Source organism: Cottoperca gobio, chromosome 2 (genome assembly GCF_900634415.1).
Source record: "Cottoperca gobio chromosome 2, fCotGob3.1, whole genome shotgun sequence".
NCBI lineage: Eukaryota > Metazoa > Chordata > Actinopteri > Perciformes > Bovichtidae > Cottoperca > Cottoperca gobio.
This window is the reverse complement of record NC_041356.1, coordinates 5,019,012-5,045,402: the sequence shown is the minus strand read 5'-3', so window position 1 is coordinate 5,045,402 and position 26,391 is coordinate 5,019,012. Positions and strand designations below refer to the sequence as shown.

Below are 26,391 nucleotides of genomic sequence, written 5' to 3'. Positions count from 1 at the left end.
ATCAACTCCTTTTCTGACCTTCAGTGCGGATCTTGATGGTGCTAGTGGGCCGGATCTTGTGGCCGTCTTTGGACCACTCCCCGGTAACATCCTCCAGTGAAACCTCACACATGAAGACGGCATTCTGGTCCTCCTGAATGTAAAGGTCCTCCAGATTGTGTGCTATCTCTAATTTATGCTCTGCGAGATTAGTAAAGAGATTTAGATTAGCAATATTAGAAGCCAAAAACATAATACGCATCTTTCTCGTTGCAACCTCTAGATGGAGATATATAATAAGCTCAACTCACTGTTTCAGTGTCTGCACAAACAACACAACAGCAGCTCACGTTCAGATATTTACCATAAACCTCCAGTGAACAGGAAGTGTTTATTTCCCCTGTGTCACATGTGTAGGTGCCAGAGTCAGTCCGGGAGCACTGCGTGATCTGACAGAACCGCTTCCGGCCCATGGAGTAGAGCCGACAGTTTTTACCCGACTTCAGCTCCGTCCCGTTCTGAAGGAACAGAGGTATTTCTCATGATTCAAAAAACACTTTCTCTCCAACATGATCTCAGTAGAGCTGTTTTAATGCGTATTCAACTGAAGTGCAACTTATAATTTTCTAGAGAATTGTAACACCACAGTTAGGACATTTATTTATTTATTTGTATTGATAGTATGCAGAAATTATTGTACAAAATGTTCTTATATATTATAATATAATATAATATATATTATATTATTATATATATATATATTTTTTTAGATGATTTACACAAATAAAACATTAACACACTTTGGCTGCATATGTCGCCATCACATCTTACATTTTTCTACAATTAGTCAAACTATAGTCAATAACAAAGTGCATTTTTTGGTATGTTTTACCTTAAGCCATCTGACGTCGATGTTTTGTCTGGAGAATTCACACTCCAGAGTGGTTGGAAGTTCCTCCTCCACACGGACATCAGCTAGCGTTCTCATGATCGACACTGGAGTCTCTGTCAATTTAACAATTTCAATTAATGAGCCAATTAACCAACAAATCAACAACCTAATTAATCAATCACTCATATTTGTCTCTCTATATATTAATTGAAGATATATTTGGTTTCATTGTCACCATCATATAGATTTTTGAATAGTTTTACAATGCAAAATCAAAAACTACCAACACATGGGAGTCCAAAGGTCAATATTTACCTTTGATGGTGAGCCTGGCAGTGGTGCGCGCCCCCTCTGCTGAGAAACCGATAGTGCCCGTGTCCTCCAGGGTAAGGTTGGACAGGGTGAGGCCATGGACTAGTCCATTGGTGCTCACCCTCCACTGGTTGTTCGGTTTCACCCGGATGCCGTCCTTTTGCCAAATTCCCTCCACATCTGTGTGGGAGAGCTCCACCTCAAAGGAGGCGGTCTCTCGTTCAAAGGTTTCTTGGTCAGTTAGGCCTTTACGGATGGAGATTTTACGGGCTGGATTGCAAGAGATGAGGGAGAGGCATGTAGAAGAGTGTTTTATAAATACATACAATAATGTACTTCTTATGGTATCAGGATTAAAGTATTTCATCTAGGTATTCAGAAAAGATGCATATGAAGAAAAGGGAAATTTGCCAATTAATGTCATAATTGCATTGTAAATATAATCACACTTCAGGCCTAGCTGTGACTTTCACTGTACATTTAAAGAACACTGTGTTTCAAGGACAACAACATGTGGTCTAAATATAGACCCAGCTCAGTTTATAACATTACAAAAACAACACCTACAGGAACTTTGTGGTCCATTGTCACAGTGTCACTCAGTACACTATTGTATAACAGCATGGTTGTGTTTCAAAACCCTTTTCACACATACATACTATTCTTAGTGTCTTTCTGCACTGTGGCATACTGTGAAAAACACCTACAATATGTGCTGTTCTTTTGTTTCCCTGAACTCATTTCTGTCAGTTTCAAAAAATTAGAATATTTAAAAATAGCATTTGGATAGTTTGTCCCTTAAGTGCTGAAAGAATTGTGATAATTGATTAATTAAAACAAACATGCAAATGTGTATTAATGTCTAAACATCTCTGGCAACGTATCCACGTGCCGCCTGGGATCACTTACGTTCAACATTGAGCTTGACCTGTGTCCGGTCATGCAGAGTCTCGCAGCGGTATGTTCCCCGGTCTGACAGAGTCAGGTTTTGGATGCTCAGACTACGTATACAGCCGTTCTGGGTCAGCGTGTGTCGGGGGCCGGCCTGGATAACCACCCCTTGCCTCATCCACTGGACCTCTCCCATCTCAAGGCTGATCTCTGTCTCCAAGGTGGCATCGCCAAACTCTTCCGCCATGACTGCATCCATTTTCTTAGTAAACATGACCTGAGCCTCTGAACATAATGAGGAGAGAGAAATAAAGGTTACAATGAACTGCTTGCAATTTTCTTAATACTCCGTATCCTCTCATTCCACCTCAGTAAATGGTTACCCTGAACTTTGAGGCTAGCTTTGCTTATTTGTCCCTCGGCCTCCGCTGTAATCTTCGAACAGTCCAACATCTGGCACTTCTTGATAACCAAGGTGTGGCACAGGCCGTTCTGGTTGGCCTGGAAACGATCGCCCAGTGTGATGGCCTCATTGTCCAAGAGCCAGACCAGCTGGAGATCCTCAGGGGAAACCACACACTTAAATGTGGCATCTTCTCCTTCAAGCACAGTGGTGTTGTGGAGCTCTGTGAGGAACTCCACTACTCGTGGCACTGAAAAGACATAAAAAAGTTAATGATCCTGCTACCTCATGTAAGAAAAGATTGGACATTTTATTATAGGCATACTTACTCTCTACTCTAAGCATTGCCACGGTCCGGTCATCTCTGGACTCGCAGGCGTACTCTCCAGTATCCTCTCTGGTTAAACGGTGGATGGTCAAGCTTCGCTCAACTCCATCCGCCCGAATCGTGAACCTCCTGCTTGGAACCACCTCCACGCCATTCCTCAGCCACTGGACGTCTGCTTTTGGCTTGCACACCTCACAGCGAAGGGTCACCATGCCGTCTGCATGGGCCACGGTGTCTCGGAGTGGCAGCAAAAATTTGATTCTCATTTCTGTGATAGAAAAAACAAAGTTGATTTGTTTTTTTGAAGTCCAAACTGAAGCATTCTACAATTTTATCGAATGACGAGTTGAAACTGTAATTTTAACCTTTCACCAGCAAGCTGAAGCGGATCTGGTCCGTGTTGACATCGCATGTGTACTCGCCAGCATCAGAGCGCCTCAAAGGCTCGATGGTAAGGGTGCGCTTATGGCCCTCCGTGAGTGCTCGGTAACGTTCACCTTCAACAGCCGTCCAGTCTTTCAGCCAATGCACTAGAGCGCTGTCCTTGGACACGTAGCTTGTCAGAGTCACGCTCTCTGCTTCGTAACCTGTCACGACAATGTCATCCTCCTTGTTCACAAACGTAACTGGAGGCTCTGATGGAAAAGGAAAGCGAGTGAAAAAATAGGTAACCTTGCAAACACATTGATAATCATATCTCTTTTGACATCGGTGAGCTTTACCTTGAATCCTGACATTGCTGATCATCTTATTGTCCACAGCATCACACACGTATTTCCCAGAATCCGAGGGTTGGATATTTGAGATGATAATTTTCCTCAGAGTGCCACAGCTTTCAATGTAGGTCCGGGAGTCACTGGTAAGCAGCTTCTCATTGCAGTACCACTGGACGGGGGCGTTGGCACGGGACACTTCACAGGCCAGGATGAGGTCTTCCCCTGCCACCATCTCCCCGTTGTCAGGGTCATTTGAGGTGCCCACGATGGTCACTGGATGCTCTAAGGCCAAGTGGAAAAGACAAATGATTTACTTAATGAAACATTTTTCAGATCAAATAATTTAATTAATCAAATTCACTAAATTAACTCTACCTTCTACTGTAACCTGAAAGCTGATATTGTCATCTCCGGCATCCAGGAAGTACTTTCCTGAGTCTCCAAGTTCAGCGTTGAGGATAACCAATGAGCGGAAAGCACCTTCTTCCTCTTCGCAAAACCTTTCATCGTCCTCAATAGGACAGTTATCCTTGTACCATTTGGCTACAGCATTGGCTCTGGAGAGCTCACACTCCAGCACAATGTCATCAGAAATCAAAGTTTTTAGATTTGTCTTCATCTCTGTCTTTCTTAGGATCTTCACTGGAGTGTCTGATGATACATAATTACATATTGACAGTCAAAATTAAATTATGGTGGTTTAAAATTGCATTTCAGGACAGAAATCGTCTCCAAAGCTGACCTGACATTGCCTCTTACCTGAGACTTTGACCTGGAAATCAATTTTATCATCAACAGCTTCACAAGTGTATTTCCCAGAATCCTCTGGGGTGGCAGAGTGGATGGTCAGACGATGGATGAGCCCTTCCTCTGTGATGGTGACGTTACTGCTCTCCTCTACTTCTCTGCCATTTAGCCACCACTTGACTTCAGTACTTGGCCGGGACACCTCGATCTCCAGCACGATTGGTTTGCCCGCAAAACTCTCCAGTTTGTCAGGTGTGTTTTTTGGACGAGTAAGTGCCACTGGGGGCTCTAAAGGACAAGGAGGAATAAAGTAATTAAAAAGTATTTTGTTTATCATGATGCTAAATAATGACACGTATGTCATCTTTCTTACCTGCAATAGTGACCAGGAAGACCACAGAGTCATCTTCAGTGTCACATACATATTCCCCTGTGTCGTCCACAGTGGGAAGGGGTATAACCAGCCGGCGTTGGGCCCCATCCACCTCCAGGATCAAGTTAGGACTCTCCTCTACCTCCAGGCTGTCTCTGTACCACCGGACTGAGGCATCCGCCAGGGAGATCTCACAGCTGAGCTCCAGTCTCTCGGAGGCCAAATGGGTCAGTTCCAACTCTGATTCACTTGGGGAAATGATTCTTACCAGTGGCTCTGGTGCATGAGGAGGATAATTAAATATAACAGTTTAAATACATTTCTATAAGGTATAATCTGAAGTGAACACAAAGGGAAATTTCCAACTTACCCGTGACAATAAGCTGGAAAAAGACAGAGTCTCCATCTGTTTCGCAGACATACTCTCCGCCATCCTCCACCGAGCCCTTGAGGATGGTCACCCTCCTGTAAGGACCCTCAGATATCAGCTGGACATTTTCACTTTCCTCCACCTCCTGGCCATCCTTGAACCACCGCACCCTCCCACTGGAACGAGACAACTCGCACTGCAGGTGGATCTCCTCTGAGATATAGCTCTCCATTGCAATATCATCCTTAGGTTCCACAATCATCACTGGAGGCTCTGTGTTTGGTGTTAGAGGAAGCAGATTGAGGTCAAATCAGATTTCTAATGGAGAAAGATGTTTTGCACTCTACTAGCAAATGTTGTTCCGAACACTACTCGGAACAACAGCAGTCAGAAAGGTCCGTGTACCTCTGACATTGACAGTGAACTCCATGCTATTGTTTCCTGTCTGGCAGGTGTAGCTGCCAGCATCTGAAGTTTCTGCCGAGCGGATGATCAGCCTCCTCATCTTTCCCTCTGCCTGCAGAGTGATGTTGTCAGTGGGCTGGATCTCACAGCCATCCTTATACCTGGGACACACCAAATCACAAACGGACAACTGTAAAACACAGGGTGTCAAATAAAAACTAATTAATACAACTACAAACTGCCTATCAAAGTGTAAATAGAAGCACCACACCGTAATTATTATTTATTTATTTTCAACAGAAATTAACTCCTCATTTTCTTACCACACAACTTTGGCATCGTCTCTGGATACATGGCAGAGCAGCACCACGGGGTCCAGCTCCATGCTGCTCTTATGGAGTTCCTCCTCGGGGACCGGACTGAACTCCACAGAAGGACCTGAAAAAGCAGGAGGAGGGATGCATAGATGTCAACTGTTGGAACACAAGGTACTACAGGATGCCACCTTAAAATGGGAAATATTCCTACTAGAATTTGATTAGCCTAAACCATAAAACCAAGTGGAATAACTAGAGCCAAAGGTCACAATGTCATGTTGCTGTATATGATATAAAAGCACATGTTGAAAATAGTAGATGTGTCACATTCTGATTACATTTCTGCCAATCGACAAAAAACATGTTTTTATAGTTAAACGATGTGAATGAGTAACAGAGTTCTTAAAAAAATCTATTACCTGTAACGTCCACATTGAATTTGATGACATCTCCTGAAGTTTCACATGTATAAACGCCAGAGTGAGATGCATCAGCTGATTGAATCACAATCCTCCTCATGTTCCCATCTGATTGGATGTTGAGGCCATCGGCCACCTGGAGCTCCTGGCCATCTTTGAACCAGGATACGTTTGCGTAGGGGTGGGAGACTTCACAGTAGAGTACAATGGCGTCACTAATGTCCACCCTCTTATTGCTGTCCAAGTCTGACAGAGGACTGAATTTTATCACAGCAGCTGCAAAGAATTTAAACACAAAACAAATAAACAAACTACAAAGAAATGCATCCATCACATGCTAAATTTAACAGAAATAACAGATTGTTAGACCTACGTTGAACCTTGAGCAGGGTTGAATCCCGGACTCCATTGGCTATGAACGTGACCTCTGCTTTGTCCTCTGTTGAGCGAGTTTCACAGATAACCAATGAGTGCTGTGTTTGGGACTGTTGTATTAAATATCGTCCGCCATGCTGGAGTTGCGCGCTATTCAGAAACCAGGTTCCAACCATTGGGGCAGACAATTCGATGGAGAAGTGAGCGTCTTGTCCTTCCACAACCTCACAACCTTTCAGCCTACTGCAGATCTTTGGCCCAGGAACTAAGGAAAAAGTAGAATTACAAGTTAACAAAATATTCTGGGGTTTTTATGTCATTGCTGTCCATTTTCAAAGCAATTTTACAAAGTGTTCCTTGTTGGTGAGTCAGTTGCTGAACAGCAACCTTAAAATCACAGAAACTACTGGTTTCATATTATACATTTCACTTATCGTGCATCTGACTCAAATTGCATCACAGAGAAAAGGTGTTCAAGACAGCCTCTGCTGTTTCACCTCACCTGGCCAGATTCTATTTACTATGTTTAGAGAAAGTTAAGATCAATTTGGCAAACTTGCATTGCTCAATCAGACCAGGTACATACATAGAATAAAACATTCTACCTTTCAGTAAGTTCCTCACCTATATGGACAGCTTTGGGAAACTCCACATGGCCGCTTCTCCCATACTTGTTGATGCAACAGACACGGAACCTGAAGTCGCCCTCGCACGGCACGCTGTCGCTGGTGATCTCAGCTGAAGTTGTGCTCTCTGAGGTGAAACACTTATGCCACTCTTGGGAGCCTACTTCCTGTCTCTCCACAACAAACATGGATCGGGTGGAGGTTTGGCTGTTGGGGGCAGGAACCCAGGTGAGCAGAGCGCCATTGGGTCCATCCACATCCATTTTGACTCCCACAGGACAGACAGGAGGGCAATGTCTTGTGGCTAATAAAAGAATGGGTATGTTTTTAAAATTCAAAGCTTAAAATATTTTGCAAACCAATGCTGGTAATCTATGAAACAAACATGTACATTGGTGTTTCCTAAATATACCTTTGACCTTGAGACGTGATGAAGTCTTGGATGTTCCTGCGACAAAGGTCACTACCCCTGTGTCTTGATAGGCCACGTTGACAAACACCAGAATGTGGGTTTTGCCAAAAGACTTCAGGATGGTCTGGTGAGTCTCGTGTAGCTTCAAACCGTCTTTGAACCAGTGGATCTCCATGTCGTCGCTCTCCACCTCCACGCAGAACGTAGCGTTCTCACCTTCCAGGACCTCCAGTTTCCGGGGAAGTTTACGAACAATAGAACCTGTAAGTAGAAAAATCCTGACTGCTTGAAAATGTTCCAACTGATCTATACATGTAAAGTCTTACCCTGTCTTATTGCACATGATAAATTACATTTATTCCACAAAACTAAAATTCTGCATACCCCCATTCAGTACAACGTACCTTTGACTGATAGCTCTGCAATGCTCTTCGCTCCATCTGGCATCTCACAGAGGTACACTCCATCGTCGTCTGTCCCAACATCGTTGATGGTCAGTCTTCGTGTGGCTCCTTTCTGCTCCATCCCATATTTACTGCTGGGCATCAGCCGCTGGTCCTCCAGGTACCAGGCAGATGGGAGCGACTCATCGGGTACCTCACACTCCAGCACGGCGACGTCCCTCTCCTTCACCTCTATGTCTCTTAATGGACGCCTGAACCGCACAGCTGGGCCTGAAGAGCAAGGGAAACGGGTGAGTGTAGATCTTTTAACTTGAGTTGTAGATTGGATGGTTCTAGTTTTAAAATGATAAATGTGTATATATAGACACGTGTACAAAGATTTGTGGGGATTTTTCAAACAAGTTACAATATTTTTGACTAAGCTGCATTCTTTCATTGTAGTGCAAGCTCTTTCTGTTCAATGGAATCTCTCTTGCCACCACTTAAACACATTTTAAGCCATATTTAGTAGCGGTAATGCCACTCTACATTATCTGTACATTAAAGACTGGCATGTTGACCCCACGACTAAACTGACACTTGTGATAGAGGCAGCTGGCACAGTGCTGGGCTGTGCATTTGAAAAGGCATGTGACCCGGAGAGCTATGTTCCCATTATCAAGGGATTAGGACAAAATGATTAGCCACTTTAAAAGGTAATTCTATGCATTTCAACAAAGCAATTATCCCGGACAGCTTTTGTGCAGCTTTTGGTTGGATGCATTAGCGACACAACGATTCATTCATGTGGACCATTAGTTGTTTCTCTAAAATATTCACTAACAATGACAAGAAATGACACGTTGTACAATTTGCTCTGCGATGTTGTTTGGCAATAATGAACATTGTCTAACAACCCTGTGACATTTTGAACAATGATATTTACAATTTTACATTTAAAAATCGACCAGATAGAATTGCAGAAAAAGTAGGGAACTATCTCCTACCTTTGACGGACAGGTGAACAGCGCTGAGGGTGTTTCCAAGAGCGTTTGATGCTGCACACACATACAGTCCTGTATCTTGCACTTTACAGTACAGAACCTTCAGCGTGTAGTAACCCTCTCTGTCTTCAAATATGAGATGACGCCTCCCGGGTAATAGGACAACCCCATCTTTCTTCCAAACGATCTCTGGCTTGGGCTTCCCTGTCACAAAGCAGCGGAACTTGGCGTGTTTCCCCTCTGCCACTGCAAACTTCTTGGCTTTCGACGCCCTGACAGGTGGCTCCTCTATGACCCTCGACAGACTGAGCCTCCCGCCTCTGTGCTTCGGTGACCACTGGCTGTTTGTCTGACCGTTTGAGGACATTTTACTCTCCCCTCGTTCCGGTACGGGCTCGACAAGAAGGACAGCCCCGACCAAGGCCTCACCATGGCAGTTGATGGCCCTGCAGGTGTAGACACCTTTGTCTGGCGTGCGCGTCCTGTAGATCTTGAGCTGGAACCAGCCGCCATCTTGATAACCCACACTGAAGTGTGCACTCTCAAAGATTTCGTTCAGCTTCTTCCCGTCTTTCTCCCACGTTACCTCGGGCAGAGGAGTGCCCCAGATTTTACAGGAGAAGGCAGCATCTTCTCCCCGATCCACTCGCAAAGAGAGGGGCTTGATGAGGAATCGCGGTTTATCATCGGACGTTAATTCAACCTCTTCTCGTTTTTCACTAAACCTACCCTTGTGCTCTCCATTCAGCTCTTCTCCATTTTCGTTCCTGTGTTCACCATTTTTCTCTGAGCAGTATCCATTCTGTTGTCCTTCAAATCCTCCATTTTCTTTCATTGGTTGCTGCAGACCGTTGACCTGCTGGGCCTCTCCTTCCACTTTGAGGGAGGCTGCTGCATAGGTTTCACCTATGCTATTTTTGGCCTTGCAAATATATTGGCCAGCATCCTGCAGAGTCACTCCAGTAATGGTCAGCAGGTAAGCTTTTCCCTCCTCAGAAAGCTTGTAGTGTCCATCAGACGAAATTGGTATGTTTTTACGCTCCCAGATCACATCAGGACGAGGGTCCCCACCAATTTGGCACCTCAGGGTCGCGTCTGTTCCACACTGTGCCAACACAGGGCGTGGGTAGCCCAAAATGTGTGGAGCACCGCCATAAATATCCATGATGAAGTCACCCTCTCTCTGGTTTTAATGAAGAAATGTCTTTTGTTGCGACTTCACCTCAGTTAGAGCCTCTTATCTATTGTGAAGGAGCTGTAAGATAAAGAACATCTTTTAATGGACACAAAGATGCAAACTAAAGCTTTGCTGAACTTGCTCAGACTCTTGCCTGGACACAAACCCAGTCACAATCTAAATTGACTACATTTAGAAAGTTGTCTTGCGTTGAGTATTGTGACACATTGTCCTCTGTATTGTTGTGTATGTATTAAAAATGACTACTTCATGATCAGGAATCTTATTTAGATGATTCAATGCAGAGAGCAGTGTAATGAACGGTTTCAATATTCAAAATACTTGGTGAAGTTACCAAGGTTTAACTATAGTTTAGTGTAGGTGTTTATCACATGCTTGGTGGTTTAGTAAAGTAGGTTTTGAGCAAACCACTCTCGGTCGTCTCTCAGCTGGTGCTGTAACTCATTGAAGAGTGTATTTATAAAGTAGTCTGTCCAAAAAAAGCAGCAGAGACCATGTGTCACATAGCACACAAACGGTGCAGTCTGCAGTCACTAACTAAGTACAAACTGACCCATTAGTTTACGTATGTCTGTATGTATGGAGCAGGAACGTCTACTGTATCCTTCCTGATGGATTTTCTTTGCCTCTTTGCATTGTTGTCGTTTTATCATTTACTGTTGAAAGCTAAATTCTTTCTCGACATTGTCTTTTGCCTTCTGACTGCTTATGGTTTGATCATGTAGCAGCCAGTGGAAAACATTAGTCTCTCTCATGTGTTTCATTGGTTTCCCTCATGTTGTCACGTCTATATTTTGACTACTGTACAGGATGACGCAACACACCACCGATGCACATCCTCTGAACAGCATGGATCAAACAGTCATGTGCGAATGTCTTGGCTAGAAAATAGCTCTTCGGGTAGCATGTCAGATATTTCTAAAGTCTTATGATCGGCCTGAATGTGACAAGCAGTGACAAGAGAGACGTAGACGGTGACAGGAAACAGTACAGCTCGTAAAAGTTACCAGAAAACTGGACAGTCAAAGGATAAACTTACCCCTATATGCTGTCTTTAAAGCATTCTGTCACTGGTTTACTTAAAAATGTTGTCCTCAAAATGTTCACGCTGGCATCCGTTAATTCATATGACCTTTGGCCCTTCTTTAAATTATTCTGTGACTGGTAGAAGCTCTGTGAGACTCTTCAGCTCTGTGAGACTCTTCAGCTCTGGTCTCTCTGGTTTGTTGATTGTGGATTCTGACTCACATTAGGCACGTCTCCTGGTCACTGAGAGTCATAGCTAGTGAGAAAAAGTAAACCTTCCATTCACACTTCGTGGCCAGGTATCCTGTCTTGGTGGTGTCCTCTTGGTTTGGCGTTAGGTTGCAGGTGGCAGAGAGGAAAATGATCACAGTCTTTGAGCCGAGTGCTTGGTTTATGCGTCAGCTCTGACACTGTCAGACATCCGTCATCCGACAGCTAAAGAGTGAGAGAGGGAGTTGGAATTGGGGGTGGGGGTGGAGGGCATTAAATGCTTTCGCAGCTGCTGCCACTGCAAGCCACCACCTAAAAATACCAGCAGCTTCGATGACAGTGGGCCAGATAAAGTTAGGCTCTCCATTCACAGACCGTGGCTCACTAAAGATAGAGGGAGGCCGAGGTCTGCGATGGATCACTCAGCTCAATAGATATCTGGAGTTAAGCCTCGGAGGAGAAAGGACACCCCAACTGCTGGAGCTCCTCGAGTCATGCTGAACCATAAGGTCACATTAGAGCCGCATCAGTATAAGAAAATGATTTATAAAGAGAAGTGATCTAAAGAATGTGACGTGACCAAAACCAATCACCTCTCAAAGTTGGATGGATGGATGGAGTGGATGGAGACAAAGTCTTCACATAAAATATATTTTTTGTTTCCCCCAGGAAATACCTGTACTTGTGCAGTTATCAATGGGCTCCCATCATGGCAGATTTGAAGCCGGTGGTGACACTTTTCGCCTGCATTCTCAGACAATAGCTCTCTAAGCTTTCTCTCAAGTGGAGTGTTTTGGACAGCCCAAGCCACTGATACACACGGCAAAGTGTCGGCATAGATATGTGACCTTCAGTGCAGGTCACATTTGTGGCGGTTGTTGGCTTAATGCTTGGTTTACCATCTCAAACACAGACGTACTCTAAAACTTCCTTTAAGTGATGAAAAGATATAGAGTCGTTCTAAAGTGAAAAGTGAAAAGGATGTTTTACACAAAGGCCACATGCCAGGACATTAAGGCCATAAGAAACATTTTTGATTTTACTTAAATAAACAAATCTGAACAGTGTAATTCTTTGATTAAGATTTTATTTAAAACATTTTTTACTTCTGGATACAGTCTGATGAGGTAGGCTATATGAGTATATGCTAACTTATATTTACATCACATCTATAAACAACAAACACACTGTATACAGATTTATTTATAGGATTGTCTTGAGAGAGAGCGACAGAGGGGAAGAGAAGGTGGACAATTACGCGCCATGTTTCTTTAAGTAATTAATAACTTACTCGGAACACTGCTTTGTCAGTTTTCGTGATATTTAAAAAACTAAACCGACAGAGATCAGGGCACCAAGGCATCCAGGTTGTGTCAGCCGGTGGAATTCCTGCCCTGGACAGTAAACAATTTGCTTAATGAATAGCAGAGTCATTTGGAGGACTCACACCACGCTAGTGGCTCCATTTAGGGCTGCCGGTACCTCTGACATTCACATCCATGGAGTCATCCCTGCAGCTGTTAGGTACAATGACCGCACCAGGAATCAAAAGCACAGTGTTGCTCTTTGTGCTGAGAGATAGGGTTTCAATATCAAAAGCTTAAGAGGATTGACGGAGACTTCAGGCTTCTTAGCAGGACGTCAATCAACCCAGTTCTTAGTCGAGGAAGGAAGATGAATTTGTGCCAATTTAGTTCAAGGATGAACGTAAAATTAAAAAAAGTTTCTGTGCACTCATCCCCCGCTCACACACTGACGCTGACACAGACGTACATGTGTACAGATGTAACTGTCTTGCACAATATCGTCCATTAGATGGAGCTAGAGATTGATTTTTAAGAGGATGAATCATTTGACCTGAGACGACACAAAATCAAGGTACACACTCTGCAGTATTGGAAGGAAATGGATTAAAGAGATTTACTCTTTGAGGCACACAACTTTGACCTCTGACCTCCCGAACTGGGGAGGGCGGGAGGATTTCCATCAGCGAACAATGAAGCATCACATTTAAATTCATGACATCTAAGTGCTCATATTGAAAACGGCAAACATCCAGATTTAGATTATTGTGAATTCTTAAGCTGTGTGACCATACCCGGACAAAGTCATATACTGAGTTTAATTTAGAATGATCTAAATACAGATGATGTGGTTAGAAAAGAAGTATAATAATATTGATAATAAAAGACTTAGAATCTGTTCAATTAAATGTACCTTTATCAATTGATAGTACATTCTTTCCAAAAAGGTTGTCTCATTGTAGGACTGACATCTTAAAGAGCAGAGAACATTGTGCTTGTTCTACTTGTGCTGCTTGTCATTGTGGTCTTAACAAATGGAAAAGTTTGGCTTTTTTAAAATTGTAAATCTGTGAAAGCATTTTGTTCCAGTACGAAGACGTTTATGACCCCAGAGAATAGAAGAAGACGCACACTTGAGCACAGAACCCCATCCCTCCATCGTAGACGTTCTCGCTGAATGAACGTATACTGGGGAGAACAGGGGGAAGTAGAGAGTTGTAGACGATAGACCTGGGGTGTCAAACTCATTTTTATTTCAGGGGCCACATGCAGCACAATTTGATCTCAAGTGGGCCGGACCAGTAAAATCTTAGAATAATAACCTATAAATAACCACAACTCCAAATGTTTCCCTTCGTTTTAGTGCAAAAAACTACAAGTACATTCTAAAAATGTTCAACCTAAAATTTCTTAAGAAAAAAAAGGTGCAATTTCAACAATAGTATTAGTTTATAATTTACACATGTGTGTTACAACTTACTGAACACAGTGTCTCTACAAAGGCTTTTACGTTATGATCAAAACAACTCATTTTTACACTTTGCAAACTCATCCCGCCGGCCGGATTGGAACCTCTGGCGGGCCGGTTTTGACCCGCGGGCCGCATGTTTGACTCCCCTGCGATAGAGAGACACGTGCAGAGAGGGGAAAAGAAAGATCAAACATTTTTGCCGGGTGACCTCTGACATTATAGCTCCTCCTCCTTCTCCCTGCAACCTGCGAGCATGCTGGGAGAAACAACAAGGGATTCTGGGAAAGACAGGAGGAGGGCCTTTCTTAAATACAAACAACATCTGTGTGCATGTGTGCGAGGCAGATAGAGGAGTGCACGTATTCAAGCACAACTTATTATTATTAGATCTTCTTTTTTTCTCCTGAGAATAATTTTAGCTCAGATTCAACATTTGATCCAGATTTAGTTTTGGTGAAGGCTGTAAATCATTTGTATTGCTGTAAAAGTAGGTTTTTTTTTTTAATGATTGATCGGGAACGTAGTTTCCTTGTTCGGTCATGCTGTGGGAAACTGACATTTTCTAGACCGTGGGATGTAGCAGTTGAACCTGATAAAATCAGATACAATCTGTGAAATGAAAGTTGAATGCACTGTACTTATAGAGTAAAACATGTGATCGTATCGCTGAGTTTTCTAGTTGTCATTGAAATGCAAATGTTTTTTTCTAAGCACTTTAAAGACTTGTCCACAGGGTTTTAACATTTTATGGCTCAAAGTTCAATCCAGACCTTGGAAATGGTTGACAAAACAATCTCACATCAAGATTTATTTTGTCAACTGCTGCTGAATGAACTTTGAAAATTATACATAATACACGATATCTTCAGGAATGCCACACACACATTGTTCCTTTTGGTGTTTTCGTATGTATACTTTTATAATAAATATATATATATATATATATATATATATATAATTTATCTTCTGACCTTGAACATAAAACTGCCCAGAAGCTCGAACATGTGACCTTCAGGTTACAGGAGAGTCTCTCTAATCTCCACCTCAAGCCAGCACTTCTCATGTTCCCATCTCAAACTACCAGCATGTGCATCCTGCAACATGTTTCATTCCCATGGTTCGGACTGCGATGGCAATAATAAATCCTCTAACCTTTTCAATCTCTAAGATTTGCATTTGCTTCCTCGTGCAATCGGTGAGAGGACTTGAAATTCATACGCAGATTTATTCTCTTGTTTACATTTAATCAAAAGTTGCTCTTGATGACTGAGCTCGCAGCACGGGGTTTAGGATGTCGGAGCTCCCGACAGTTTGTATTGTGTGTAAACTCAGACCTGTATTATGTGTTCTCCTGCGTACAGCTGATACACTACGGTCTGGGGATTTGGCCTTTAAGTCATCTCCATGTTGGTGTTTTAATAATCAGAGTCAGATGTTGTATTGGATAAATGTTGCATTACTTTTCATGATCAGAAGCAGATGTGGAGCAATGTGAAAGGAAAAATAGCTCAAATAGCATGCATACATCTTAGAAGATGATGAAGTCTTGTTCTTATAGTTTTATTTTAAATCTTAAGGCCTTCACACACCGAGGCCGTGATGAATTAACGACTCGACTACTTTATGTTTTGGGCTTTTATTGTGAAAGGAAGGAGTGGATCTGGTATTCGCTGCCTTTGTCAAAGTTGAAAAGAGTAATAAAGTTTTGGTCCGGACTACGGAGCCTCTGGAGATCCACATACATATATACATACAACCCGTTCTGCACGATATGATGATATGAAGGTGGAAGCTCCGAAAAATCTACCTCATCCTGTAAAAGATATTACGTCACTTTTTTGCTGCATAATATTCGCGTTCTGTTGGGAAGTACTCGTGACAAAAACAAGAGTTTGTAAAGTATATTGACGTGCAAAGTAAAGTACTACTACCATAACTGAAGACCTTTATACATTCCATACCTTGTGCTTTGTTTAGCCTTGTATGTCAATGATGACATCACAGTTATTTGGATGTGAACCTCCTGCACACTATAAACACTAACACTATTGCATCGTTCTCACCATGTGCATGTTGCACTACATTTCACATTGCTGTGGATAGTTGCAGATCACTGAGGACATCTCTTCTGCTGCTCTGTGAATAATGTAACGTGTTTGTCACTGGAGGTCAGCGCTCACGCAGAGTCGCGTAGTGTACACGGGGCTTTAGCGGCAGATGTGGATGTAAATCACATACGATCACACACACACACACACTCAGAGAGACGTGACGACAGATTGAGGAGCGGAGTAGACGCCGTCACATCGCTGGGTCTGCTGTACACACTGACCCTTTACTTCAGATGATCCGTCTCCTCTGACTCTGTCCCGCTCTCACTTCCTGTCTTGCGGCTGTTCTCGCTTCATCTTACTTTTTCCTTTTTGAGAATGTGAGAACGCAACGGTTTTTTTTTTTTGTAGATGTCAAAACAAGCGCTTGCAGTAGTTTAAAAGTATACGATATGTGTCTAAATATGTCAGTGTGCCACTGGGCAGCATGAGTTTAACTGCACCCCCGCCACATGTCAATCATGCGCTCACAAACACTCACACAGCTGCTCATTGGGAAGCACATGCGGCTAGTTGGCCTTAATTAACTGATGTCTCTCATTAGTGGCAGGTTATCTAACGAGTGTGTGTGGGTGAGAGAATAATTGAGGGAAAGGCTGTGTGTATGTGTGTTTGTGTGTGTGTGGTAACAAACCTGCCTGTTACCAGTGTTGCACAAGTTCACACTTCACAAGAGGATCATAGTTCACAGTTTTGAACTGTCACAGTCCCAAAGAATGAACTAGTTTACGTTCATTTCTTCTTTTAAAAAAAAACTTTATTTGACTCAAATCCAGGCACAACGCTGTCTGTTGCATTCAGATGTTTTTTGTTTAAGAAAACAACTTGAGAACATGTACCAAGTTTACATATCTTAGACATCCTTGAGAAAATGGTGGTGAAAAGGTTTAACTGCAGAGATGAAGCTTCTCTTATTTGGATAAAGACGCTCAGTTTAGAATTGACAGAAAGGCAGACGAAGGTTATTTAAGGATCTGCTGTTATCATGGCAACCAATTTGTGTGCGCACGCTAGCAAAAGTGTCCTCCACATGAACTCTTCGCAGCTACTTTCCTTTCTCATCAGCGAGATATTGGCTTCACACTTGCACCTCACAAATTCGCTTGTTGCTGTTTTTCCTGCTTTCCTGAGTGAAAATAGTTCCGTCACATGTTCTCCACGGCAACCGTGTTGTTTTCTTCCCACTCAAGTTGCCAGCGTGTGTTATCACTGAAAAAGTCTTTGATGATGGAGTTAACAAAGCGAGTCATTCACAATTGTTTAATTATTTTGTAATTGTTACAACTAAAAAGATATAAAAAAAAGAAAATTCATCAATTTTAATGTTTTGCACTAAATATCATAACACTCAATATTTCGGTTGGATCGGCTTCGAGCCAATTGATTAGCTGCTGCCGGTGATCCTGATCGTTGTGCGTGCACAGTCAGGAAGTGGAAGTTTGCCTTCTGGATTAAGATTTGGAAAACTGACTTTAGAATCATTCGGTTTTAATTTGCAACATTTGGCTGCGATATTATTTCACTAGAAATAGATTCATAGAACTCTGATGTGATTGATTCAAATTCAGTTGTCACCCCCAGAAAACACACACACACACACAGCTGCAGCAGAACATTACGGATGATGCTCATTAGTTGTGTCACAATCTCATTACAGGACTTTGATACATTACATTTTCTCCACACAGTCACACGCTCATTCATTTTCAAACTTTCTCTTCACATTCAGCTTCCCTCCCTGCTGTTTCATTAGAGTCGGCCCATTTCTTCTTCTGCAGCTTCGATGAGGACAGATAAGGAGGGCGTGAAACTCTGACTTCTTCTATCTAGGCGATGGTACTCGAGTGTGCGTGTTGTTGTAGAGAAAGAGTCTTCCCTCCGGGCCAGGGGTGAAGTTCAGACCTCTTCCTTTAACACAGAAGCAAAGTCAAATACGAAAGAGTTTATTCTTGTTCAAGTACAGATCAAAACTCTGAGGACACAGCCGGCTGAGCTCTGCCGAAGTAATGATCCGGCCCCCCTCCTTACACCTTAGCTCACATACTGCACCCCAGATGAGGATGCCTGGTTGTCCATTTCTCGTAAATCAAAACGGTGTTTTCCCTCTTCTTCCTCTTGAGTGCTAAACCATTCCCTGACATCTGGCCTTTTCCGAGGGTGTCACTGGGCCTTCACCATGGTTTAGTTCTGTCATGCCCTTTCCTCAGGCGCTCACTCCTTCTCTCCTCCTTGATCTGCTAAAGGTCTCATAAATCTGCTACTTTTTATGGGTTAAAATTGGGAGACCTTCTTCTCACTCTTTCAAGCTCAGTGCTGTTATCCTGGCCTTCTGCCAGCTGCACAGATTACACATTTCCATCATGTATGTTAGATACAAAACATTTAGTGAAAACCTACTTCTACTGTGTGTGTGTGTGTGTGTGTGTGTGTGTGTGTGTGTGTGTGTGTGTGTGTGTGTGTGTGTGTGTGTGTGTGTGTGTGTGCGTTTGACATGACAGATAGGCACTGATGATAGTTTTCTTTCCTCAATAGGCCGTTTCTAAAAGCACACCTTGCTATCTGATCACCATGGTTACCTTTACACCTGTCACACGCAGACACAGACACCCAAATCTCAAAATAGGAATTTTGCAACGGTAGTCTGGTAGAAAAGCTCAACACTCGTGCACACAGCAGCAGCAGCAGCAGCTTTCTCACGTGTGACACAGAGACACACACATGCTTCTACAACAACGTGTGAGAACTTCTCAATCCCACTGCAACACTGAAAACCACAGCCGTAAACAATGCATATCACATTCAGACCATATGACCGGCACGTGTGTCGATATGTTTCCATAGCAGCTGACAATAGACCAGAATGCAATGCGGTTACTTGGGTTATTGTGGTAGCTGCACAGTAGCACACACTATGGGCTCTTGCGGTGCAGTGTGGGCGAGCCTTGTCAAAGCTTTGGCTTCATTTGATCGGATGAAATGAACCAGCAAGTCGTTTCTTCTCAGATTTGAATTTATGAATGGACGGCAGCAAAGAGGTGTGGCTCTGAGGGAGTAATGAATGAAGTACTCTTCCTGATTGACCTTTCACTAAGCTCCATGAAGTTGTACAATGAAGGGAGTGAATAAAGTGTTTGGGGGGATTACATCATACTCCTTCATGTGGAGTCCTTGTATTTACAAGTTGGAATACATTGAAAACACAAGCTGCTTTGTTGTGATGATTGAATATATACTCGTGTGTGTGTGTGTGTGTGTGTGTGTGTGTGTGTGTGTGTGTGTGTGTGTGTGTGTGTGTGTGTGTGTGTCAGGGAGGTGATAGTTCAGACTCCATCACTATATTTCCCCCCCCAGTTTATGATCTCCGTGTTTCTGCTCCATGAAGCAGTTTGTGCACACAGGTGGCAAACGGCATCTAGCAACACGGTGATGATTAGATCGTTACACAACAGTTTGCACGTGCGTGCTTTGTTAAACTGTTTGGTGATTCATTGCACACACACACACACACGGAGTACTGTATGGCAGAAAGTCCGAGCAGGGGAATGAAGTGTTACGTAACGTGAATGCTGCGATCACGTGCCGCTTGAGCGAGTAAACCGGGGCTAAAGAAAAAAATCATGCACGGGTGTTTGTATTAGTGTGTGTGTTCGCGTGAGTGCGTCCAACTCTGACTGGCAGATTGGCTTGCAGTGAAATGTCAGCTGCCCACACCATATGACATGCTGTGCCGCTGCTATTTGTGTGTCCATATCTGTGTGTGTCATCCCTTCATTCACAAGAGAGTGTCAGGCAGACAAAGAGATGGTAGGAGATCTGGAGAGACAGCAGGGAGAGGAATAATCAATGCATTACAGTGTAAATGATGTTTGCCACGTATTCATTCCTCATTAAACCCTCCTAAGAGTCAGCTGTTAATGTGTTTGTTTCCCTCAAGTAACCGCAAACAAATACGCAGCGTCGAAAAAAAAAAGAATGTTAAAGCATCCCGCAAATCCTGCCGTGATCAGATTGAATGAGTTTTCCAAAAATGAGGCTTTTCTGAACCAGCTGACCTGCAACAGACTGTAATCCACAAATATATTCATGTTTGTTTTTTTTCTGATAGTCTAGTGGAAAGAGATTAAAGTGAAATGCAAATAAACACATAATGGCACCCGGCTTATACTGCAGGTACAACCCCTTGCTGCAGTACTCCCTGATGTGTATGCACTTGTTCTTTGTTGTGTATAATGATGTGACAGTTTAATTGTTTTTGTATTTTACACAACAGTTACTCTGTTGACATGATTACATGTTTTAAATGAGTGATGGCGTTTAGCAGTCAATACAAAGTACAGCAAATACAATGATTATAAAATATGTGATATATGCAGAAAGATAATCCTACATATACACAACACACCTACTTATACTCAGATACACATTGATTGGAATAACAAAGAGTTTATGCAGGAGAGGTAGAAAACCAATGGTTGTTTAAGATATTGTTTTAGGTACACCCTAACCCTAACCCTAACACAAAGATGATTAGTGATTCTCAAAACCATGCCTCTGTATCGAAATGAAAATATAATTAGTGGAAGATTAAAAGTTAATTTGCACGTTAATGACAGATTATGACACAGACTGACTGGTGGCAGAGTCTGTTGTCATCTTGCTCTTTCGTTGCTCAGCTTCACTAATCTCACCATCATATGGATGTCCTTAATCCTACACACACACACACACACACACACACACACACACACTAGATGAACCTGCCACTCTGACTGCCTTCTTCTTAGAGCACTGCACACACACTGTCTCGTCTGCGTGTATATGTGTCACAGGGTGTACTGCTGGGGTGCGGATTGTTGTCATGGCAACTAAGTAATGGGGTTAAGATGGCGAATGGTGTGTGTGTCTGTTAGTGTTTTTGTTTGTGTTTTGCATTTGACCCTCTAACAGAAGTGTCTCTTTGGGAGTGTGTAACAGTATCAACAATGATTCTCGTCTCTCTTGACATGCATAAATTGTGTGTGTGTGTGTGTGTGTGTGTATTGATGGAATGATTTTAGAATAGTGGAGTACGAGAGGGGAAAAGAGAGAAGATCAGGATTTATGTGCCTCAGTAAGACTGTTATTGATTTTTTTAAAACGGTCATCTAATGCAGCTGACCGTGTGTGTGTCTATCTCTGTGTGTGTGTGTGTGTGTGTGTGTGTGTGTGTGATGTGTGTGTGTCTTTATTGAAAATGTCCATCAGGGCTGCCCTCTCTCATCCCTCCCCACCACAGTAAATCCATTTCTCTGGCTCTGTCATCATTAAGAGGCTAAGATTGGTCCCTCAGGCCCCAGAGAGAAAGCCGTGTGTGTGTGTGTGTGTGTGTGTCTGTGTCTGTGTCTGTGTCTGTGTGTCTGTGTGTGTCTGTACGCTTTTAAGTGTGTTTATTATTATTTAATGTTTTTCCATCCTGATTCAAATCCACGCTCATGTTGTTTCATGTGTGGCCAGTGAGATGATCCAGCAGGGCCGTAAGTGCAGTCAAAATCGAAATTCAGGTTTTGTTCCGCAGCAGAAGCTCAGAGGGGATCTGGAAATATTTGACTTGCATTCAGCGTCATATTGGGCCCTAGAGGCTCCCAGTGCAAATCCATCTCCATTCCTGTGTGTGTTTGAGAAATCCATCTGCTCTTTTTACTTGTTAAGACCAGCTCCTACAGCTCAAGTCCTCTCCTGCTCGCACTCTTTTACCAGATATCAGGGAGAGGAGCATCATCAACCTCAGTTTGTGATCCCGCCCCATCTTTTTACAGCCTTTCTTCACACTAAAGATATAACCTGGAACATTTCCACATTAAGATGACTAGACCTACTGTATGTTTCATGTTTTGTCGAGTCGTGTACTTACATTATACTTTTCCAGCCAGTTTCACACCTAGACAAATCTCATTTAAATTAAGGTAACGGTCCGTTTCATTTGCTCACTAGCCTCTGCCCAGAAGCCGTCATAAATTGAATCGTTATCCAGTTTTAAGCCTCACTTTTCAGATCTTGGTCTTTTGTTTTTTTACCGGATGAAGGATTTGAGTCATCGGACGTCTGGATGTGAAGTTATCACAGGAACAAGCTGAGCGAACGTTAGCGGCAGCCGAACTGCGTCGGTGAATCTCTGATTTTTTTATCTAAAAACCTCCTGAACGTCTGGATCTCACGTTATCAGAGGAACTGCAGGTCTGTTTGTTTTGGAGAGCAGGCGGCCTCTGTGGAGAATTCGGCTCCTGAACGATGAACACTGAAGGAATCCTTGAGAAGCTGAATGCAGTGACTTCACGGCGTCTATTTTATCCAGAGATCCAGAGTAAAGAGAAAATTACATATTGTGCATTTGACTCTATTAAGTTAATTGAAATGACTTTCACTTTAGTTGTATGATTATTGACAAAGTGAGTTTATGATCATGAACTGTTTTCTGATTTTACAAAATGTCCTACACAAGCTGTTTCAACAAAAGTTGACAGTAAGTAGAATAATGTTCCGCGACAACGGGGACGAACCTAACTTGACTCTCTAAAGTCACAGTGAGGTCGGTCAGGACATTCCGCAGCTTTCATTTTGCCGTCTCGCAAGTTGATTGCAAGAACAAGAGGAAGAGCTTCAGATGTTCTTTCCTTTGAGAATATAGCTGAAGGCAAAAGGTCAGAGAAGGAGAGAATGACAGCGCAAACTTAGATCACGCCCCGCTCACTCGGATCACTTTGGAGTTCGCACATTTACGTTCGTCTTGGGACTTGCGGGTTATTTATAAATTGCACATACAGCTGTAGACACTCACTCGTCTGTTGTCTTCATCAAGTCATGAAAAGTACTTGCTTCCTCACACACACACACACACACACACACAACATGCCAGCAAAAACTGACAGTACACCTCTACCCTTGTTCATCGTACGTGACACCTTGTTGCTAGGCAACACTGGCCCATGTCAGAATGTCCCTGCAAGAGAGATCAGCAGCGTGTCCCTGATTGTCATCTTCTAATAATATGGTACTGAAGTTGTGCGGGCCAGTTTGATTTCTGATCATCAGAAGAGTTGTGCGTAGTGTGTGTGTGTGTTTGTGTGTGTGTGTGGTCATTAATCTGGATTGCCTAGTGCATTGTGTGTGGAAGCTGCAGAGAGAGTTTACACACACATTTCATCTTCTATCAAATGTCAAACTTTGCAACACCAAACAACAAAAGTTTTCCCTTTCTTTAAAAAGATGTCTCCATTTCGCGGTTAGTTTTATTAATGAACCTTTTCTTCCTTTTCTGCAGTCTCTGTATCGGGGCACTCTCTGTGCTTTGTTGTGTTTACTGTGCACACAGAGACCAGCTGTCAATCAAACTGTGAACTATAATGTCTTTATGAGTATTTGAAGTTCTTACTACTTAAATTCATATGAATGAAAGCAGACAAACAGGTCACAGTCAAGTAAGCAGATTTTCAATAATCAGTGGGGAGTCTGTTTATGTCCCTGTCATGGAATGATTATGTTAATAAAACACATTCACTCTTGGAATACATATTTTTAGTTAATGTAAATGCAGTCTAACTAATATCTAAAAGTCTGTGTTAATATTTAAATCAACTCAGAATCAAGCAAATCATCACTTCTCTCCCCACGAGCAATCCAGCCGTAAAGAAAACGTGTTAAACTGGATATTTCTGCCTCAGGACGTTGGATTGTGCTGAGCCTGTCAAGTTGTACAGTTGAGTGACTATGTGTAGTTTGTTGCTACAGTGTGGAAATCCATGTTGGGCCCTCATACGAGAGGAGCTCAGTGTTTGTGACTAAACATCACGTTATTGTAAACAAACAGCCGCTCACCTTCCTGCTCTAGTTGTACTCGTGCCTCTCTCTTCCTCTTATCTGGATGAGGGACACAGATAGATTGGCTCCTAATATTAAACCTGTTTTGATAGAGATTTTACTTTAAAAAAAAAAATCAAAACCAGCTCATTATGATAAACATCCTAATTGTTTTTCACACTGTTACGTTCCCTACTAGTCTAGGGCTGGTGGGGAAGTAACAACAAGAAATTTAGTAACCCGAGCGAAGAAAGTGAGCACAAGGCAACTGATTTGTAAAAGGAAAGAGCATTTAATGAATATACAAAGAAAAAGCTCCCCAACCACTACACAAAGGCACAACTAAAAACAATTTTCTTAACAGAAAGCGACACACCAGAGATGGTAACACAAAGTATCTTCACAAATTCACAATGCTGCTCCACAGCTCCTTAACCACTCCACCACAGTAGAGGACCGACACCAAGCTCACACACTGAGCAGGAGGAGAAGAAGAGAGACTGGTATTGCCCTTCTCCCAGCCTTTTGTGCAGGCACTGATTGCGAATTGCCGACATTGCCAAGCAGAGGGAGAGAGAGAGACACACGCACCACAGCACGCACCACGGCACGTAACACCCCCTCCCTTAAAACCAAACACGTGTTTGGCCACAGTTACACCATACCCCACACATTTCGGAACCGTATGATGAGGCTCTCACCCACGGGACAGTGCATCCGCCACCACATTGTCAGCTCCCTCCGTATCCATTTTCTGCTCCCCCTGGGTAGCTCCTCTGGAATGATAGAGCGGGCAGGAACTGTCGCTCAACTGCTCTTCTATCAAACCGCTTCTTCATGTTGTCCTGAGAAGAAGAAATTGCCTCCCTTGCTAGCCTAGATGCCTGTTGCAAACGCTCACAACCCTGGGACACAAACGAAACACATCAGTTTTTGGCAGGGAATCACACATTAGCTTATCTTTTAGCACTTTTAACGGGCCACGCACATTGTGACCGAACACAGCTGGGCTGAACCCAAGAGAGTCTTGTTTCGCTTCACGAATAGCAAATAGGACGGAAGGCACACCCTCATCCCAGTCCTTCCCGGTGTCATGACAGTACTTCCCAAGCATCGACTTCAACGTCTGATGCCAACACTCACGGGCACTTGTGACTCAGGGTGGTAGGCCCTAGAGACTGAATGGGAAACCCCCAACGACTACAAAGTCTGTCTGAAGACCTTGGAGAGGAAATTGGTTCCCTGATCGGTCTGCACAATTTTCAGTAACCCAAAGGAGGTGAAAAACTTAGTTAGCAGGAACTGATTACCAGTCTTGGTCTTCGGCATTGGACCAACATAATCCGCAATAACATGTTCAAAGGGCTCACCAATAGCTGGAACGGGACACAGCGGGGCTGGTGGAACAGGGATTGGAGCGTCAACAACCTCAGGAGTTGGGTATACTTTACCTCCCGCAATGTCATTACCCATGATGAAATCCACACCCTCAAGGTGAAAAACAGGGAGTACGACACCGCACTTGCACCACAGGCAGACTCAGCACTCAAGGGTAGGGCACTAGCGAGGATAAAGGACTGTGACCCACCACTGTCTCGCAACACAGTGACCCGACGCTGTTCCTCCACCTTCCCTGACAGAGAGACAAAGGCAGTAGAGATGAATGGTTTGAAACACTTATCAGGCCCTTTGTTAGCAGGGATCTGACCACTAAGTGACACCGTTTTTATCAAAGCTACTCCCTGGGGCGGCCTAGGACCACCTGCCTGCCGCTGCCGGGCTGCGCAGTCTGCAATCAAATGACCGGGGGTGTGACAAAAAAAACAAGCCCTCTCTGGTCTAGGAACTGACGAAGGACCATTGGAACGGGGGACAGCTATGGGGGAGCTCTGCTGTACGAATATCTACGAGAGGTATCACACTGAGAAAAAACAGTTTTGTGGGTGAGTGCAAACTCATCTGCCAGAATTGCAGCCTGATGTAGGGTGTTTACCTTTTGTTCATTTAAATAAACAACAGTACGCTCTGGGACACAGTTTTTAAATTCTTCCATCATCATCAGCTCACACACTGATGCTAAGTCGTTAGCATTATGTGCTCTACACCACGACCCTGCATAGCAGGAGTAACTTCAGAGCGGCCCTCACCATGGGATACTGCTGCATCAGCCCCGGCCACCATGCTAGGAGATTCCACAGAATCAGGCAGACACAACACTCCCTGTTCAATTAGCCCTTTGACTAAGGCAGCTTTCAAGTCACTTTTTACGAGACTAGTGATGGCCAG

General features: G+C 43.3%; 2 protein-coding genes across 2 annotated transcripts in view; one reads left to right on the top strand and one right to left on the bottom strand.

Annotated features, from left to right (window-relative positions):
* Position 1: 1 nt before the first annotated feature.
* On the bottom strand, positions 2–7,740 carry obsl1a (obscurin like cytoskeletal adaptor 1a). Its single transcript, XM_029452747.1, has 19 exons — positions 7,566–7,740; positions 7,152–7,457; positions 6,526–6,591; positions 6,153–6,428; positions 5,740–5,854; positions 5,417–5,577; positions 5,012–5,284; positions 4,642–4,917; positions 4,281–4,556; positions 3,897–4,172; positions 3,528–3,803; positions 3,171–3,440; positions 2,807–3,073; positions 2,458–2,727; positions 2,093–2,359; positions 1,187–1,453; positions 872–984; positions 344–497; positions 2–180 (listed from the first exon to the last, which is right to left on the bottom strand). Exons 1-19 carry the CDS (start codon positions 7,738–7,740, stop codon positions 2–4), a joined length of 4,263 nt encoding a protein of 1,420 aa, XP_029308607.1.
* The window catches only part of LOC115017719 (sodium/potassium-transporting ATPase subunit alpha-1), a 45,895-nt gene continuing 27,227 nt past the window's right edge, over positions 7,724–26,391 (top strand). The window contains exons 1-2 of the mRNA XM_029446406.1: positions 7,724–7,828; positions 8,020–8,259. Of these exons, the coding sequence (XP_029302266.1) occupies positions 7,739–7,828; positions 8,020–8,259 (330 nt within the window). The 5' untranslated portion in view covers positions 7,724–7,738. The remainder of the gene's footprint in view (positions 7,829–8,019; positions 8,260–26,391) is intronic.

Coding starts and splice junctions, on each gene's coding strand:
- obsl1a (XM_029452747.1), bottom strand. CDS start 7,740: ATGGAGATCCACTGGTTCAAAGACGGTTTGAAGCTACACGAGACTCAC. Junction 7,458..7,565: donor ATCACGTCTCAAGGTCAAAG/GTATATTTAGGA, acceptor TTCTTTTATTAG/CCACAAGACATTGCCCTCCT. Junction 181..343: donor CTGTTCACTGGAGGTTTATG/GTAAATATCTGA, acceptor CTAATCTCGCAG/AGCATAAATTAGAGATAGCA.